This window comes from Antedon mediterranea, chromosome 4 (assembly GCF_964355755.1).
Source record: "Antedon mediterranea chromosome 4, ecAntMedi1.1, whole genome shotgun sequence".
NCBI lineage: Eukaryota > Metazoa > Echinodermata > Crinoidea > Comatulida > Antedonidae > Antedon > Antedon mediterranea.
The window spans coordinates 15,791,371-15,812,199 of record NC_092673.1 but is presented as its reverse complement, the minus strand read 5'-3'; the positions used below and the strand labels follow the sequence as shown (position 1 = coordinate 15,812,199).

General features: G+C 31.8%; 1 protein-coding gene across 4 annotated transcripts in view; it reads right to left on the bottom strand.

The window, feature by feature from the left end:
- The window catches only part of LOC140046778 (alpha-L-iduronidase-like), a 98,079-nt gene that overhangs the window by 28,499 nt on the left and 48,751 nt on the right, over window positions 1–20,829 (bottom strand). For 2 of the 4 annotated variants that reach the window (XM_072091506.1, XM_072091508.1), the window contains exons 14-15: window positions 18,610–18,793; window positions 1,497–3,197 (exon numbers count right to left, since the gene is read on the bottom strand). In XM_072091506.1, coding sequence (XP_071947607.1) covers window positions 3,091–3,197; window positions 18,610–18,793 — 291 coding nt within the window. In that variant the 3' untranslated portion in view covers window positions 1,497–3,090. Of the gene's footprint in view, window positions 1–1,496; window positions 3,198–18,609; window positions 18,794–20,829 lie in introns of those variants that run through there. The other 2 variants (XR_011844840.1, XR_011844841.1) reach the window with 2 other exon arrangements.

Below are 20,829 nucleotides of genomic sequence, written 5' to 3'. Positions count from 1 at the left end.
ATGAGGCCGGTGGGTGAGAGGAGGCCCGAAAACTTACTCCTGACCTGTATAAAACTATAGTATTGACAAAAGTAAATTAATGCTATTGGATGGTGTATTACTAAAAAGCAGTTCACTTTCCGATACACATATGCAAATATCAAGATTTTGAGAACACCCTTGAAAAAAGAAATTGCTAATATCCATCTACTGATATTACATTTACAGAATAAATGATAAACTGTTTCTCTTCTAATTTTACAAAAGGAGCAGAATGCAACAACTTGTAACAAAGTGGCAACCAGGTTGGCAGTGTGAATACAATATTTTGTGGACAATCTCCAGAGATTTCACAGGGGAGAACAACACAACAATGAGAGGCCTGTTTTTGTTCCACAGTTGTTACTGCGCGCGTTACTCTGGAATTAAACTGACCAATCATAATACTGTAGAGAGGTTCGCGTTGTGTTTTTGAAAACGTGTAACATATCACATCAAACCTGGTTAAAACTTGTTATTTATGCAGATATGTAAAGGGTATAAGGTGGAAATAAATAAAAAGAGAGAGAATTAAGTTTATCTAAACCAACAGTAATCTTTCGTTTCGTATCTGCAATTTGAGTAAAAAGTAATACATTAAAATACAGCAGTGAGTGTATTCTGAATAGATACCGCTTTGAAGTGACCATTGACATGTCAAAATACTTGATTGATGATGATGGGACTTGAAGACAAAATCTGATTACTGATTTTGAAAATATTCAAATGTATTGTGTATACTTTATAAATATTAATATAAGAAATGTATTCTGTTTGTATTTTGAAAACAATGTTATGGATGTTTATTTGTATTCTTTATATTAAAGTTGCCAAATCAAGTCAATTCAATGTACTTTGGTAAAATGTCATTCCCTTTTAAAAAAAACATCTGTATGCACATAACTGCATCCCATCAGGGCAACTTCCAGCCATTTGCATCATTTATTTGGTTAGATGTGAACCCAGTTGAGTAGTACCAAGCTACTGTGTCATTACATTAAGTAAAACGAACAGTTGTTGTTTTATTGTTAGATCAGACATGTAAATAAAATATTTTAATTTGATCGTAAACTCAGTGTAAATGCAATATACACGTGTAAGATCATCCATCATGTTTTCAAATAATAATACTAATATATCGAACGCAGCTAGTCACAAAATTTAGGTCGTTGTAATGTCTCGTTCATCCTTTTTGGTTTGAAAATGAAAAAAAATCCTGAAGTGTCTTGAAGAAAGAAATCTGCCTTAGTGTAGTGTACAGTGATTGCATTGTATTTGTTATTTATGGTATTGTTTGAAAGTCAACTGTAAAATATAACCTATAAAAACTAATAAATCTGTCTGGATTTTGATAATGAAAAATAAAAGAAATGCATCATGCAATGTAATCTTGAATTAAAGTACAAATAAATCGCAGGAAGAAACAGAACGTATGTAAAAAGGTTTTTAATGACAAATTTAATAAATGATTGCAAAAAGAACAAGTTTTTTGTGTTCGAAAGAATACATAATGGATTCGGACACTTTGGTAGATATAAAGGCAAGGCAAATCTCAGCAGTATAGCTGACTTGAAATTGAATTTTTTTAAATGTTTGCAATTATCAGGAGACTTGGTATATATAGAGTAGCATTTAGAGGGCAAGAGATTCAAATAATCTTTTGAACCAGTAATGTGTCTCCTGGTTATCACTCTTTCAGTACAATTCCCACACTAAATTCTTTAGGCAGCTATAGTCCAGATAACAGAAGTATTACAAATCAGTATCACACTGAAGCTATATTTTGAAGGCTGAAAAATGGGAATTTGTAAACTTGAACTGGGCATGCACACACTTTAAAGCACGTCTGGTCTATGAAAACATATCTGCTGATAATATTGAGATGTATGCAGACAAGTGGTTTGTAAGACCTTGTTTCTTAATTTATTTAAAAAATATATCAATATAAAAGCATCATTTAATGGAGGAAGAACAATTATTAAAACTGTTACGTCAAAAAGTCAAGCAGCGTTTTTTGTAAAAAATATATTTCTTGTTTAATATGGAATAATCAATGTGAAATCTTAGATCCACTGTTACGTGTTGTAGAAGCTATAGTGATCATCTTCGCCATCCTACAGTAACAATCATCTCCAATACCAATATCGTAATCTGCAATATCTAATCTTCACTCCAGCTCGCAATCAAATTATGTTTAAGTTATTAACCGGTGAGCCACGCTTATGTCTAGTTGTAATTATATACACGCGAATTATTTACATTCACATATTTTTAGTGTTCACATTTAAGTCATTCTTGATGATGACATAGTTATTGTTGAAATATATGATGTATTTTATTTCTTGTAGTAATGTATATGTACATGCTTTAAATCAGTGAGGAGATCATAGCATAATGGAACAACTGGCAACAATTGAAATTTATTGTTTGAATTAATACAATTAGGAATATTCAATATGTTGTTTTTGCGTCGTTTAAAAAGCTTTAGTGTATTGATTGCATTAATTATATCAACTATTATTTAAATGATCATGAATTATGTATTAGTGATTTCTAATAAATTGGCTATATTTTATATAGTCAAAGAGAAACAAAGAAGGCAGCACTTACATTTGAATAGAAATCATATTCTGTTGCATTAAAAGAAAAAACAATGAAATAAATGATAATTACAGTATTGCTTTTTTTCCCCAGCATATACCATGTACTTGGTAATGCTGCCAAATATTGATTTGCTTGCTGTGAAATACTTCGTCACCATTTTAACTAAAAATTCAACAATTACCTCAAATAAATAGTTAATGAAGAATTGATTTACCATGCAACTTCAGCGCAGTTTGTTTCTGTTGTTAACTTCTATACCAGAAATCCACAGCTGATTGGTCTATAATAGCTCAGGGACTTCTGTTGTTTAACCTCAATTGCCAGTGAGAACTCATCCGATCTATACCAGTAGTCCACAGCCGATTCATTTATAGCTCAGGGACTTGTAGTCTTTTGTTGTTTAACCTCGATTGGAAGTGAGAACTCACCAGCTCTATACCAGAAGTCCACAGCCGATTGGTCTATAGCTCAGTAACTTGTAATCTTTTGTTGTTTAACCTCGATTGGAAGTGAGAACTCACCAGCTCTAGACCAGTAGTCCACAGCTCTAACACGGTAGTAGCCATGGATGTATTCTGAAAGAACATGAATATTTGATTGTTATTAAAAAAAATTGTGCATATAGGTAAGAGTTCTGGAAATTGGGGGGGGGGGGGGATGGGGGGAGGATTTACAATGCGAGAAACTACATTCTAGGAAGTGGTAGGAGTAAAGTGATGAGGAAGTGTAGACATTAATTGAATATATTAAGATTACTCTGTGTAGGCATATAAGTCCAGTATTCCATTTTGGTCATTATCAAGACTGTACTGTATTTATAGAGCATAACAAAATTAGTGTTAGAAAAGGAAAGGGTGGAGTGTATATCAAATATATCTGTCACGCAACATAATAATATGTATGTGATACACTGAGGCATTGTCTACGGGTTGGACAAAAAACTGCGCTGTACAGTAGCTTATAAATAACAATGAGGTGCAGTAATTAGAATGCTTCATTATCAAACACGTTATATCCATGGCAACAATCTGAAGGTGTTATTGTTGTTTTAAATAATTTACCAAAGGTGTCTAGGATGTATCACCGGGATCTGGCAATGTGCAGCATGTGGAATAGGGAGGAGTAGGAGGATGGCAAAATAATGGAAAAACAACATTTCATCTTTATATAATTTATCATTTAATCTGCTACACGTTTATTTAGGGATAATGTCAATTTATGTTAAAGTTAATGCAAATAAAGATAATAATACACATTGTTTATTGCAGTAAATCCACATCCCAGGTGGGAGGTGTGGAAAATAAAATTTAAGTATTAAAAAGTTTCTACTGCAGTAACTATAGTAAAAACATTTTGACATAATCCCTTATTAGACCATGAGACTAAAGTTATGTATTTGCTATTTACGGATGTCTACAGTGATTAAACTTATACAGGATATTACACGAGATTGAGATAGATGAGGAATGTTTGTACTTTTAATGAAAAATAACATGAATAGAGGGAATATGCACGCTTTAATTATATCATTAAATTATTGTAAGTAATATGATATCTTTCATATTTTATGTCATATTCAAGATATATTGATTAATGCCTTTAATTATGAGAAGCAAATCCCACAATGTATACCAAATGTAATTAAGACTACATTATAGTAGATATAATGAAAACATAACAAAAGTAATTTGTAGATTTCCATTGTTAAGATGTGTATAACGGATCCAATCAAAAACTCATTTATGGCGTGAAAGTTTTTGAATTATATATTATTGGTTCCACTCTTTCTTATCTTTCTTAATTCTGATGTAATCTATTATTTTTTCCACTTCTTCACCTCTTTAATTACAGGATCGATAAGGAGTGGAATAAACCCACATTTTTTAAAACCAACTTGATACTGTTAAAGATTGAACCTAACACTCTGTTTGTTTAGTGTTTAGTTACCACAAAACTACACAAACAATACTGTTTTTAAAAGCAATTTAATCTTTATCTCAATACTAATATTCCATATGACAAATATATAGATATATTCTATTCATATGTAAATAGAATATATTTAAAACCATGTGATCAAACAGAATTAATACATTATTAATATCTATTGCAAGTTAATATTACAATTTGATTAAGTGTATTTTAAGCCTTCAATATACAAAACACGAAGAGAAGATAATCAAAACATTGTTTACATGAGAGTACGCAGCACAATGCTTCTAGTTTATGATTTATATCAACAGAATGAGAGTCTGTAATCGTAAAATACATTTGTTATAAACCAATTGTAGAAAGGAGCCGGCAATGTTTGTGCTTTATTTAATCCATGATTGATGGAATTCGCAGTTGTAAACAATTGTTGTGTATATCAACAGCCTTATTACATTCTCATTGGACTTAAAGTGTCCGCCATACCTTATTTAAACTAGTACACAAGTATTATAATATCATGGATAGATATCATTTAGTTATAGTAAAGAGTTTTGAAAAAAAGGAAAGAAATTTAATATCAATGGTTATTTAACCTAGAAAAGACTAAAAAAAACATTTAACATGTAAATAAAGACATATATAACTGTCAAATCATTCAGTTTGTTTTGTACTGTATGTATTTTTGGGGTCTTCAAGACAATCTTAGCTTCTAGCAAGATATTTTACAAGATAGAGAGTTTGTACATTAGTTGGTTACGGTATACAAATTGTTGATACAACACACTTCCATACATTAAATATGAATGACTGGAATTGTACTGGAAAAAATTGAATATTGCATTCCATCCATCTGCCTCCTTGGATCCAAAATTCCCCGATTTCCCCCACTTAGGCAGTGTGTTATGTTTGTTAGTTACACAACATTGTTGCACGCATCCATATGGGATAACAAAATGACTTTAAATACTAATATGGAAAGAATTTAAAAAAAGGCAACATAAATTCTAGAAAAGTGAGGAAAAAATAGAAATAAAGAGAGGTGGAGAAAGAAAACAAATGACATTAGTACGACTGATGACAAAATACTGTCAGTGTCAGTATCGACTGAAATAGAAGGCAGAAAAATCTATTTTCGGCTATTTATTATGATGCTAAAACATCTGTTAAGCAAAGCACTTAAACGCATTTGCTATTTTAAAGAAAACTACAAAACTACTTTTACTAAAGTTTCAGAACTCTAGAGTATTAAATATTCAAATCTTAAAATAAAAAAAAAGTTTGTGATTGCAGATATTATTTTTGTTGTTGACAAGTTTTGAATATTGACATTTACAATATAACCATTTGGTAAGTTGATTTTGTATTGTTTTCTCCCATTTCAAAAATGTATTATGCATCAACAGATTTTTATTTTCAATATTGAGTAGGTTTGAATATTACACGCCACCTGTAGAGTACGCCACCTTCTCTGCTCATGTTGTCTAACTTTTGCATGGCCTAGCATTCAACATTTGATTCAAAACGTGGCAGGTTAATCAGATTTATTTATTTATGTAGAATAGTGAATGTTTTTTTAAATAAATAAATAATTTGTATTTGTTGAATGAGGAGAATATTTTTATCGTTGGAAACCTGATTGTTCTATTCAATTGTGCAGAGCTGAATCATAAAAATCAATATCATTACATTCCTAACTTTGATTATCATGCAATATTCTTTTGTATTTGATTTTAAGGTTATCAAAGTGAATTTTTACCTTTCTTAAATATTCAAGAGGGTGAATACATAAATAAATTAACAAATTTGATACACATGTTCATATTTTTTTTTCATTTCTTATTAACCATATCTCATTTCATTATATGAACTCTATTTCAGCATATCCTGTTTGAACTACATTGAACGAGGTGAACAGACTATTATATCCTACAGAAGATATAAACACAAGTTAAGATGGTTTGTTTTTGTATGCCCAAAGCAAGAGACATAAAGGACGACCAACAAAACAGTTTAATGTTAAATTATATTAAGCTCTGATAATTGTTCTAAGTTCATATATCTATAGTTTGCATCTATTAAAGTAGCAAAGGCTACAACCAAAATGTGAATATCATTAAGAGAAATATCCATTTAAACACCCTATTTGCAGTCTCTGATTCTCATTTTAACATCCTCCAGGTAAAAGAACTTACAATTAACGAACTGTAATTTAAATCAATGTTTTTGTTGAAGTGCTAATAGGAAATGTTATTTGTCTAAAATATGACCACAATCGAAGGGTTACAATCCACATAATGAATACATCTTTTGTTTTTTTTTAAATGTAGAGAATGCTTTTGAACTGATCTATTGAACATAGATAGAGTTGAATAATATTAAAAGTTGAATTGACCAGTTCACCTTTCAACCTTTGCAAATATTATTTGTATTGTACATAGATGGATGATAATGACGATAACGGAAAAACGAAAATCCTGTAGACAAATTTTACGATATTAATTTCCGTGTTTGAAAGGTTGAATGTAGTGTTTTACTAAATCATAGTTACAGTTTATAATCAAAAGTCCTACGAGAATACACTCCAGGGAATAGTAGGATAGTTACAAGCATGATCAATTATCAACCATTTTTCTTTACTGATAACCCATAACACATAAAACTGCAATTTAAAATAAAATAAACTCTTTACCAATGCCCGACATGCCACTGGAACATTTATTATCCAAGATGCGTGACCGCATTTTAGCGTAATGCGTGTCATGACAGCGCATCAATTGCTTCATACCGACCACCTCTAGAGATATCTCCAATTATGCTATGATTATGAGGCTTTCCTGTAGGGTATGCATTCAATATTCATTTAAAATTACACAAGACGTTGCCGTAGTATCTAAAAAATTCACTGTTACAGTTTCTGTTACATTTCTAATAACATTCACAAATTGTGGTTAGGAGGCATTTAATAATAAGTTCATGAGTACTATCTATCTTTTTCCATTTTAGAATTCAGAAAAGTTGATGAAAATAGATTATAAATTAACCTAGGACATTTAATCAAGATGTATGCTTCATACTAGACTTGCCCCAAGTCTGTATTATCTTTTTTTTTAATTTATTTGTTTTTATTTCGACCGCGATTTTTGTCTGAAAATACAGACTTGTGAAACACGTATAGAAATCGATTTGCAGACCGCAAACATACGATAAGAATGACGTAGGTTATCATACCGTATTTGGCTATATGGGGCGGGCGGTATGTAAATATGGATTTCGAATCAACCAATGATCATTTTGTTTCAAAATGAAAGAGATCGAGTACGTAGGCCTACCAGTGCTTATGTACGATCGAGACTGTTGAAATATAAAATAGTAATGCCAAGTTGTTTTGTTTATTAATTGTTTAGTCCTTGGCCTAGGCCTCTTTCGTAGGTCCTACTCAACTCGCACGTATGACCTGCCAAATAAAACGCCAATGAAGTAGGCCTACATACCACCGGCACACAACAGGGCTACACCACCACACTGAACAGGACAGGGTCTCGGTGGGAATTAAATCAAAATTATCTCCGCGTAATAATTAAATGATCCATTCAATGTTTGATTTGCGGAGAAGCTAGCTTATCATATATCAAGACGAGTTTTCATGTTTCAAAGATCCCATCAAATGTTTACCAGACTACTACTAGGCATATAAAATAATTTCTAGCCTTCAGAACTTTCATAAATGTACCCAAGTACACATTGTCTAAACGTAACATAGCGCATGCGCATCATCTTAGTTGTTAGTCTTTGAAATTCTGAAATATGAATATTTACACGGTGTACGAGTGAGTAGCCAATCGCATGCAGCTGAAACTAGTCAACCGGATAATCGTATGCACCAAGAATTCTTGGTGTCAAACCACGTGACTTGTGCGTGTTTCCCCAGACGGAGTATCCAAAATCAAGTAGTATACGTATGAAACGCCATCTGTGCCAAAATATTTATCTTTTAACTAATATTAAGACAAAACTCCGTCTGGAACCCAGACTACAGTAGCTTCATACCAAATATCAAGAATTCACTAAAGCTGTCAGGCTACATTACAATATGTACAAACAACAGTTATCAATAATAAAGTCAAGGGTGCCATAAGCACTTTAAAATGTTACGAACTCGAGCACATGGAAACCAATCACCATTTGGGTAACAACCGTGACAACACATTCTAACAATCAAAACTCTTTGGTGTAGTAAAAGATGTTTGTTTAAAAATAGGCGGGAAAATAGGAATATGTAGGATAATATAATAATAATAATAATAGGAAAATATTTTTTTTTATACTATGCTTTTGAAATACAACAGCACCACCTATTTTGTACTTTCGCCGTGAATATTGAATGTCATGACTGGTTTCACGATGGAAGTACATATTTGGAGAGATATATGTACTAATTTAGATCAATAAAGCATTTAAATTAGCTTTAGATCATTTTTAGGATTTAATTAATTAAATCAATCCCATTCATTAATGGGAACATCTCTACAAGACGTGGAATCGTTGGAAATAACATAATTAGCCTAGATGAGTTTCAGTTGCCTGTCAAAGTTTCGTATTTGGTGCTGCCTTTCAGCTTTCAGCCTCTCGTACAGTAGTAGGCCTAGGCCTGTTAGTATTAGGCTAGGCCTAAGCATTTTAGCTACAGTAGGTGTGTTTATTAATATAAAATTGAATATATTATTAAAAACCAAATGTTACTGTTTTAATCAATGTGAATCAAATGTAGGCCTTTGCTAGGCCTACCCTTTTTTTTTTATTCAAATGACAGGAATCTATTTAGATGTTAAAAAACAAATAATGAATGTTTTATATTCGTGTAAGGGTACAAATAATGGCATTTGGTAAATGATTCAAGGTTATATATCAACTCAATGCTATTATTTGTATCATTACACTCATAAACATTCATTATTTGTATACTATTGCATGCCATATGACCCATAATCTTTCAATCAAATGAAAAGTGTAAATACAACTTTATAGCTGAGTAGAACCTCTATTCAGAAGAGACTCCTATTAAGGGGACACTTTCCTGTCAAACAATCAATATATATTCCAAGACCAACACCTAATTTAAAGGGGACATTTTGCTTGGTTCTATTGTATTTTGAATATATCATTAATTATTGCTGTTGATCACGTCATGATTCACAATTTTATTAGAAAGCAGACAAGCAAAACATTTTTAGCAAGTACTGTATTATATCATGTTTATAATCATGATATTCATAGACATTAAATGCAGGATTAACATATTATAATAGAATAAAAGGAGCCGGATTCCTCCACTAGATTATCGAACATTCATGTCAACAGCCAGATCAATCATAAAATTAATTTACATTTATCATTACAATATGAACTGGTGATACAGTAGTGTATCATACCGTGCTCCGATACTAAAAACTCCTTGTTTTCTAAACCAACATTATACTGTACTGGTAACAAAATGCAGGTGCAACATTGTTAGTTAGACAGGTGTAATATTATATGTATACAGCATATGGATCTACTCACAGTTAATAATAGCTTCACATTAAATTAACCTTTTCCCCAAGGGTAGCATTTATACATCATGTAGAATGTTGCTAAGCTATAATGAATGTTTTTCAAAAACATTTGAACAATACTGTATGTAGAGTGTAATACAAAAAGACAGACAAATTAGCCACAATCTACGTTGGTTTTTTTCTCTATAAAATAACAAGTCATAAAGATTAATCAATATACCAATATCCTCAGGTACTTTTGAATAAAGTAAAATAGGAATGATACATTATTTTGTAGTTGTTATTTAAAAGTTTGTTGAGGTATTGCATAGTTGTCTACATAAAAGACATCCTGTGATATACCTCATTAATAATGATAACAAACAGAAATTGATATACAACCAATTAAAAAATTTATCAAAGGCATTGTGTGCTTGAAAGGAAAAGGAACGTTGACCGTATGGTTTGGTTTTGTGCTGAAGAGATGGCACTGTTAATAGATGTTTAGAGGAAGCAGACGGAACGCTACATGGGAACACCCCAAACAGTGCTTATACTGAGATGATGTTTCCCGAATAATTACAGAGACCTGACGATCACATAGGTACGATCCAAACCAATATATTAAGACCGTGCCACTAACTCCGAAAAGAGATGATAGCAAGGTCAAAAGTATGCTGTGCTTAACATTATCAAATGCACTTGAAAAATCAAGGAGATGCCAGCATTATCAAGCGCTTGTATGATGCCATTGTGCAATCGAATAAGTGCAGTTTCAACACTGTGACCCATACAGTATTCTGACAGTGAAACTGGAAAAAGTTTGTGTTCAAAGATATGATTAGAAAACTTGAATGAAACAATTCTTTCAAGAGACTTTGAGAGAAAAGGTAGGTTTGATATAGGTCTGTAATTGGAAAATCAGTTACTGTTGATAATACCAGACTTTTCCAATAATGCAGTTTCAAAACCGCATCATACTAATATCTACTTGTTGTTGTAGCAAATGACTTTACGTTACTTTTAAATTTTTTTTTAGTTTTCAGAAATGTGTAAAATTCTGAAAACTGACATGTCGCTCTATTAAGAAACATACAATATCAGATATAATAATATTAATAATAATAACTTGTCTCTTAGGTCTGACTGTATCTCTATTTTTAATGATTACCAAATAATTATTTGTCAAACTTAAATTTTTTTCAAGTTCGTTATTCATTTTTTAGACAACATACATATTATGTATGTTGATATTTTAAAGTATCATTGTATTTCAATGAAATATTTTTCATCTGCCTATTAATTTCTATAAATTGAATTTGCTTCACAGTCAATAAAATATTTTAATAGCGTGTTATTATTCAGTATTTTTTAAACAATTAATTGAAAAATGATAAATGTCAATACTATCACAGAAGGTCATTTCAATGTAATCTTCTGTATTGTAAAACACATTCAAAATATCTTTAAAGAGTATTTCGTCAGTTTATGCAGAAAATAATGTAATAATTTCATTGCAAAATAGTATATTAGCGCACAGTGGTAAACTTCTCACTGATTTTTTAATAGTATCCAATCCATTATCAATGTGCGCTAGTATAACCAAAATGGGTATTTGAAATCATATAAAAATACTGAATATTATCATTTTAAATCATGTTATAATGAGTTTTTTTTATGATCATTTACTAGCTTTTTACAACTTTTACTGACGTAGCATTATTTACCTCCGCCAATGAGGTATATGTAATTGGTAGCATGTTTGTTTGTTTGTTACTTGGCAAAAAAGAATTTTGCCAAGTATAGTATTCACTTTGTTTGTATGTTTGTATGTTTGTTTGTTAGCACGATGGCGCCTACAGTTTTCAAGTTATCGTTCTAAATTTTTGGGTGTAGATAGGTATATACCTTCAGACCATGCCTATTGAAAATCAACAAAATTGGTTTATTAATAACTTCACAAATAATAAAAATGATATTATTGTCAGTCCGGCTAGTGTTAAAAGATAGGAGACAATTTTCAAAAGCCGGCGAGCAGTTTTAAAGTAACAAGTGTACTGAAATTGCATTTTCTCGAGAACTACTTGTCCAAAAAACATCATGTTTGTACAAGAGGCAAGAGTTATAAATTGTGATTTTTAATTTTAAAACAAAAGTTCATTAGGCGCAGGAGCCCCGGATAGCGTTACGTTTGAAAACCCCAAAAAGTGAGGTTTTCAACCATTAGCGGCATGACTGATGTGAGTGATTAATGTGTTTTACGGACGGTTTCAAGGACTATCCTACCAGTGGGCTGTTCAATGGTCAAATGATTGACACTTTGTATCACCGTTTGTAACTGGAGCTGTGACGACCTTTGTAACTGGAGCTGTGACGACCTTGCAAGAATACTAGGCCAGAATTTTTAATTGAAAAGTGCCTTGGTATTAACAATAACATGGAGATGGAAACAAATTTGTCTATCTTTCTTTCTAAAATAAATGGTCACTATAGTTTCAAACTAGGCTTAGTCCACCACATTAGTAATTACGAATCGAAACCTAAATTAAAATTGTTGGTATTCTTTGGCCGTTGTTTGATTAATTACATCTTCATGCCATGTTTTTTTTTCTCTAATGATTTGGCGATACGCTCCTATATTAATTAGGCCTACTAGCAGAGGGTTCGATGAGTTTTGAAAAGTTATGGAAATGTGGTCTAACATATAGCAATTCAGTTTTTTAAGGCCCTTCTTCCTTGTCCGAGCCTTTGGAAATATTAAAAAGTTATATTAATATAATATATTCTGTGTTTTCATGTTTTGAGAAATTGTATATCATTTCAGATGTTTCGCGCTGCGCTTTTATTTGTTTCGCGCTTCGTCTTGTTCGAGCTTCCTCCGTACATACCGATAATTATAGGATTTTTTATTTCATTTTTTGTACATTATTAACAAATAGCATACAGAACCCCATACAGAACATACCCTTCTCTGAGAAAACACTTGTGGGCGATTCCCCGAATACGACATGATGGAATAGCTTTGGAGACTTTGACTTTGGAGTAGGCCTAAATCGAAACGTCAAGCAACTCAACAGTTCTTTTCAGAACTAATATAGGCCTACGTGGTGTACCGCAAATTTATATCAACAAATATGTAACTTGTTTAGCACGTTAAAATGGATAGCAAAACATATTAAAAAAAAAACCTGAATTATTTCAAACAGACAGCACATTAGTTCAAACGGATAGCACAATAGATAGTTCAATCAAATGGATATAACTATGATATAACTGTACTGTGCATTCTATACGGATTATCGGGTAGCACATTCTTTCAAATGGATAGCACATTCTTTCAAATGGATAGCACATTCTTTCAAATGGATAGCACATTAGGTAGCACAATCAAATGGATATAGTACTGTACATTATTCTATGATTATCGGGTAGCACATTCTTTCAAATGGATAGCACATTAGGCCTATTTCAAATGGATAGCACATTCTTTCAAATGGATAGCACATTATTTCAAAATGGATAGCACATTATTTCAAATGGATAGCACATTGGGTAGCACAATCAAATAGATATAGTACTGTACATTATTCTATAAGGATTATCGGGTAGCACATTATTTCAAATGGATAGCACATTAGGTAGCACAGTCAAATGGATATAGTAGGCCTACTGTACATTGTTCTATACGGATTATCGGGTAGCACATTCTTTCAAATGGATAGAAAATTATTTCAAATGGATAGCACATTCTTTCAAATGGATAGCACATTATTTCAAATGGATAGCACATTATTTCAAATGGATAGCACATTAGGTAGCACAATCAAATGGATGTAATTGTACTGTACATTATTCTATACGGATTATCGGGTAGCACATTCTTTCAAATAGCACATTATTTCAAATGGATAGCACATTATTTCAAATGGATAGCACATTGGGTAGCACAATCAAATCGATATAGTACTGTACATTATTCTATAAGGATTATCGGGTAGCACATTACTTCAAATGGATAGCACATTAGGTAGCACAATCAAATGGATATAATTGTACTGTACATTATTCTATAGCCTACGGATTATCGGGTAGCACATTCTTTCAAATGGATAGCACATTAGGTAGCACAGCCAAATGGATATAGTACTGTACATTATTCTATAAGGATTATTGGGTAGCACATTCTTTCAAATGGATAGCACATTAGGTAGCACAATCAAATGGATATAGTACTGTACATTATTTTATACGGATTATCGGGTAGCACATTCTTTCAAATGGATAGCACATTCTTTCAAATGGATAGCACATTGGGTAGCACAATCAAATGGATATAGTACTGTACTGTACATTATTCTATACGGATTATTGGGTAGCACATTCTTTCAAATGGATAGCACATTCTTTCAAATGGATAGCACATTATTTCAAATGGATAGCACATTATTTCAAATGGATAGCACATTAGGTAGCACAATCAAATGGATGTAATTGTACTGTACATTATTCTATACGGATTATCGGGTAGCACATTCTTTCAAATAGCATATTATTTCAAATGGATAGCACATTATTTCAAATGGATAGCACATTGGGTAGCACAATCAAATGAATATAGTACTGTACATTATTCTATAAGGATTATCGGGTAGCACATTATTTCAAATGGATAGCACATTATTTGGCACAATCAAATGGATATAATTGTACTGTACATTATTCTATAGCCTACGGATTATCGGGTAGCACATTCTTTCAAATGGATAGCACATTCTTTCAAATGGATAGCACATTCTTTCAAATGGATAGCACATTAGGTAGCACAGCCAAATGGATATAGTACTGTACATTATTCTATAAGGATTATCGGGTAGCACATTCTTTCAAATGGATAGCACATTAGGTAGCACAATCAAATGGATATAGTACTGTACATTATTTTATACGGATTATCGGGTAACACATTCTTTCAAATGGATAGCACATTCTTTCAAATGGATAGCACATTAGGTAGCACAATCAAATGGATATAATTGTACTGTACATTATTCTATACGGATTATCGGGTAGCACATTCTTTCAAATGGATAGCAAATTATTTCAAATGGATAGCATGGATTTGGGTAGCACAATCAAATTGAGCACATTGGGTAACACATTGCATCAAATGGGAGCCTACTGTACAGTTATTCTATTGAATTGAATTGAAATATATATTTATACTGGGTAACCTCTTCAGTCAAAGACTGGTCTCCCAGAGGGCCCAGTTGGTGATCAGTGGCTGTGATGTACTAATACACCCGGGGTAACCCTCCACTCGTCTCGAAAGATGTACTAGGTTCTTTAAAGTACACACGAGCTAGATGTGTATTCTATTATCGAGTGTAGCACATTAAAATTGAGATAAGATGGACATCATAATTTATTATTAAGGGGAAAAACAGCAAATCTTTACTGAGGGAACACTCCTATAAAGCGGACATTAAGGGGACGGGGAACATTTAAGCTCAGTGCCAATATTCACTCAATATATTTTCCATCACAAAATAACAAAAAAGACGAAATATTTATATCCATTTATCGTTATTAAATAAAAATGGATATCATGATAATTATGATACTTTGTTTGTCTTGAAAGTTTTCATTGGTGAAACGTTGCCTGCTACATTTTGAATTTCCGAGTCCAGATCAGTATTGGTATTGGTTTTCCGTGATCTATTCTAACTAATGAAACAATTTTTAGAAAATGATATATCTGATAGATATCATCTAAGTGATGTTTTACATAAGTTATAACGTTTAACTTTTCATTCTCCATACATTCAATTCTTTTAATATAGTTCTTGTATAACACCATATCAAGTAGTAGTAGAAATTATTGTAGGGTTTTCTTATTATTCAGTCAATTCAGTGTTTCTATACAGAAAAGAGTAGTCAGTGGCCTTAACATCAATTAATTGTATAATTTGCACCCAAGGTCGAATAGCAAGAAACTCAGGTCCAGTTACATTGGTGTTCATTGGTCAATAGGAAATGAACAGCACACTTATGGGTGGTGACAAAGTTTAGTTATTGATAAGTTGTCCTTGGGAAAAACACATTAGTTGGGTTGACCATGGGCTGACAGAGTTAACGACTTCGTAACGCTATCCGGGGCTCCTGCGCCTAATGTGATTCAGTGTACCAGCTTTTTTATACGAGTAGTTTAAAAAAACCTATTTCTTTTCAAATTCACCCGTTTGTTTTTGGCGTTGCTGTTCTATTGTTATTCAAATTAAACTATTGTAAGTTGATAAGTAGTTTTGTTAGAACCAGCGTGTGTCCTTCCTTATTTCATCAGGTATATACTTACAGAACATGCCTATTGATTTTCAGGTAAATTGATATATTACTACATGGGTTAAGGCAGAGGCGCCGCAAATCTGTACAGTTTCAAGACACTCCTCGACCATTATTCTGGTCAAACTTGATTTTAGAAAGGTCATTGTTGCAATGCCGGAATTGTTTGCATTAAAAATTATTTAAACAAATTATTAACCTTATCAGTATTTTAACCATGTAAAGATAATACCTAAAGCAAAAATTGTATCTTTCAACATGCTCCCAGTCAGTGGATATATTTTGCCAAGTACTTCACTCAGTTTCTGAGTGCTTTCATTTGTTTGTTAGCAGGATTACTCAAAAAGCAATTACAAGATCTTTACCAAAATGAATATACAGATAGATATGTGGTCAAGGACCATTCCATTAAATTTTGGGACCATTTGGGACCATGGTCCCAATTCTGGACCACTTTTTGAGTATACTTTTCAGACCTGCTAGTGTTAAAAGATAGGACAGAATTTTTCAAAAGCCGGCGAGCAGTCTTAAAGTAACAAGTAAACTGAAATTGCATTTTCTCGAGAACTACTTGTCCAAAAAACTTCATTTTTGTACAAGAGGCAATTAAGAGTTATAATTTGTGATTTGTAATTTTAAAACATAATTTGATTTAATGTGCACGTTTTTTGATGCGAGTAGTTTAAAAAACCTATTTCTTTTCAAATTCACTCGTTTGATTTTCGGGTTGCTGTTCTATTGTTAGTCAATTGAAGCTATTGTTAATTGAAAGGCTTGTTACATAACCATTACACCAAACTCGCATACACATGCTTGTAGTGAAATTAGCCTCAATCACAAACAGCATTAAGACACACACAAATATATATATATTTTTTTTTTACCGGAGAAATCTTATGTAGGAGAATTTTACAGTAGGCGGAGGTATGCACTCTCGGAGTGGCTTTCTAATTAATATTGTTATACTATGAAACAATTATTTTGTGTTTTATTTTTAGAATGTTTTTCCAAAAAATTGAAAAAAGTACCAAAAACTAAGAAGCAGCATTGAAAAAGGATGCAAATGCAGACAAGAAACTTGTTGTTTAAGTTGGTATTTATATACAGTACTATGTTATTGGAGTATTAAGAGGGTGGTTAAGACACTTCAAACAACTCATATTATGTTTAGAATGAATATACTCATCTTTACTTTAATTAACAGTAAAATGACAGCTATACAATTTTATTTACTAATTTTTGTTATTATTGCATGCTCATCCAGCAGCGAGCAACTCACTAATTACAGGATGGATAAGAAATTAAGCTTACATTATTCTATATATATATTCTATATTTTTCCTTCATATAATTTCTTTGTATAGTAGTAGAGGTTGGCCGAAAACAAGATTTGACTGGAAAATGTTGTGAGGTACAGAAGCTCTATCTCATGTTTTTACGTTCTGGGTAGTGTTTTCACATGTTAACTTTTAACAACTTGAGGTAACCAGGTTTGATTTCCTGATTTATTACACATTTTCATACACCTGAGAAATCTTGTAGTTGTGCGCTATTTGATTACTATGCTTGGTCAGTTTGATACCTGGGCAATACACGTGCGCAGTAAGGACTCGGAACATCTCTGAACAAAAATAGGCATGTAATTTTTAATGCAAGCAATGGAATTTCAAGAAATGGATAAGAATAAAGTATGAATCTGAATCATCAGTGTGATTTTCCACCAAATTGTATTCACACTATGCAAACCTGGTTACAACTTGTTTAGTTTTGCAGATGTGAAAAGTGTATTACTCAAAATGCAGTAAAACAATGTTTAAAATAATTCAATGAAAAGTAAAGATATCAAGGAAACTTTTATTAAGGTGAATAATAACTGATATATATATCCTTGCAATCTATTTTCATTTTCTAAGTCCAATAATAATAATAATAATTTGACAATTGCTGAATGTTGTTTAGCCATGACATCATTTCAAATGTAATATACATGTTTGCTATGATTTCTACTTTCATTCAACAGTTTTTTGAAAATGTTTGCACATTTATACCAATTATGAGTAAGGAAACATCAAATAAAAAAAAATGTAACACTTAACAGTAATAAATATTAATAAAATATATTTGTGGACAAATGATATGAGTAGTATTGTGTTTAGACTGAAAAAAACAAAACAACTGAATTTACCTTTTTTTGAAAAGACAAAAGTTGTGAAGATCAAATCAAACTGGTTAACTTGCATAAAGGGTCCTTCCGAGGAATCAGACTTCTCAACTTGATATGTCTTTAAACATCGGGAATGAACACAAGAATCTTTCCATACCAGCAGAACATCATCTGGACCAATGACCAAGGCTCTAAGACCAGTTACCTAAATGATAGCATTTGGTTAGTACATCATTTAAACCTATCTGCTCCAAGGATTGACTACTTTAAGTTCATAACAGAATAAATATCTTCGAAAACAAAATTTTGGATCAACATGATTTAATTAGTATTACAAAAAAATAGAGTGAAAGCAAATCAAAATAAACAAACTTAGTTAAACAATGAAAATTAATCGAAGGAGAAGATGGAATGGATGAAAGAGGAAATTGTGAATGAGAATGAAAGACTAAATATGATTTTTGATAATTGAAAACAAGAAAAGAGTAGACTTATTATGTGATAAAACAATGTGATGTGACCATACAGTATAGACATGATAATGTTATATCACTACTACATTTGGGCATATCACTACCCTATTTGGACACATCACACACTTTTCTTGTCAAACTAGTTTTGATAGTGAAGACAGATCTTTAGAAAAGCAATATGAGAGATAAGCTGACTGATAAAAAGGCAGAACACTAAATGATGTCGACTGTAGGCCTACATTTAAAATGGTTGTTATAGTGTGTTCACATCTGCATCAATATTATATACTAATTCAAAACGTTATACTTTTGAAAATATCATTATAGGATAATGCAATGTCTAACAGAATTGATTAGTAGGTAACAATCATAAGCAACATGTTATACACATTAAATGGATTGACAAAATAAAAAACATGGACTTATATCAAGCTATATATCAAACAGACTGGAGCTATACTATACAATATAAAAAAAGTAAGATTACAATGGTATGTATACCTCCCCAAAGAGGCTCCTGTGAAATGAATTAAACAGAAAGGTAAGAAGACCAAGAGGACAACCAAAATCCACATGGATCATCAAGGAAATTGAAAATCATACAGACAAAACCATCTGCCTATGACAAAGGAAAATAGAACTACTACTTTTCGAAGAATGTACTGCGTTCTTTAACATGCATGTTGTAGCATTTGCCTCTCTCTATCCAGGTGTACAAATGGGTACCTGGTATAGGTAAAAACACAACTGCGCTGATTACTAGCTGAAACATTATAGGAGTATGTTTCCAGACGTGTTTGATCCAAAACATTACTGGGGTAGTAAAATGTGGAGCGCTTTAGAGGCTTTGTGCATTAAGCACTATGTAAGACCGGCATATTATTATTAAATCTATATTTTAATAATACTTGAAAAATTTAAAAAAAGTGTAAACTACTCAAATTATATTGTTTGAATTTATACATGTAGCTGCAAGTGCAAGTGGAACTCAACTTTTTTGTTCTTGTTCTAAGTCACTGAAAACAACTTTAAAGTCATCTTCCTAATAAGATTTGATAAATGTTTCAATACAATAGTACTGTTACTACAGTAGATTTAACTTTACAGGTTGTCATAATAACTGGTATGTACATAATAACATAAACAGTATAAAGTGTGCTGTATAAATTAAAGTTATTGCCACATAAAAAGAGAAATTCACAAAAAATTCCCATTTTTTATAATTAGTTGTTGCTTATTCGTAGACATGAGTTATATAAAAAAAAGCAAAATATGTATATAAAAAAACTGTATCAATTTGTAAAACGGATAGAAAGATTCTGATTGGTCAGGCAAATTGCTACAAATTGATGTTGCTGAAACTGTTAATCTATCTGTAATAACATACTGCAACACATACGAATTCTGATGTAAATGTAATTTATTAATTTGTGAAAAATTGGTTTTAAATAATGGGAAATTTAACAACAAAGCTTGTAAGTTGAATTTATAATCATATAAACCATATAAATAAAACATTATTTTAATGTTTTCACTTTAAATTTTCACATTCTAATTTTACTTGTATTATCATATATTGTTATATTCTATGGTATTTTTTCCACTTTTTTCCTTTCATACGCATCCATCCAACTTACAACCAATTTATCATACTTATAAACAAAGTCTCATTTGAGGCTTTGGAAGTGGAGTTGAAAGAGTCGTGAGTTACACCCCTGACACTAGGTCAGGATTGAAGCCTGGACCTTGGGATTGGAAGGCAAACATG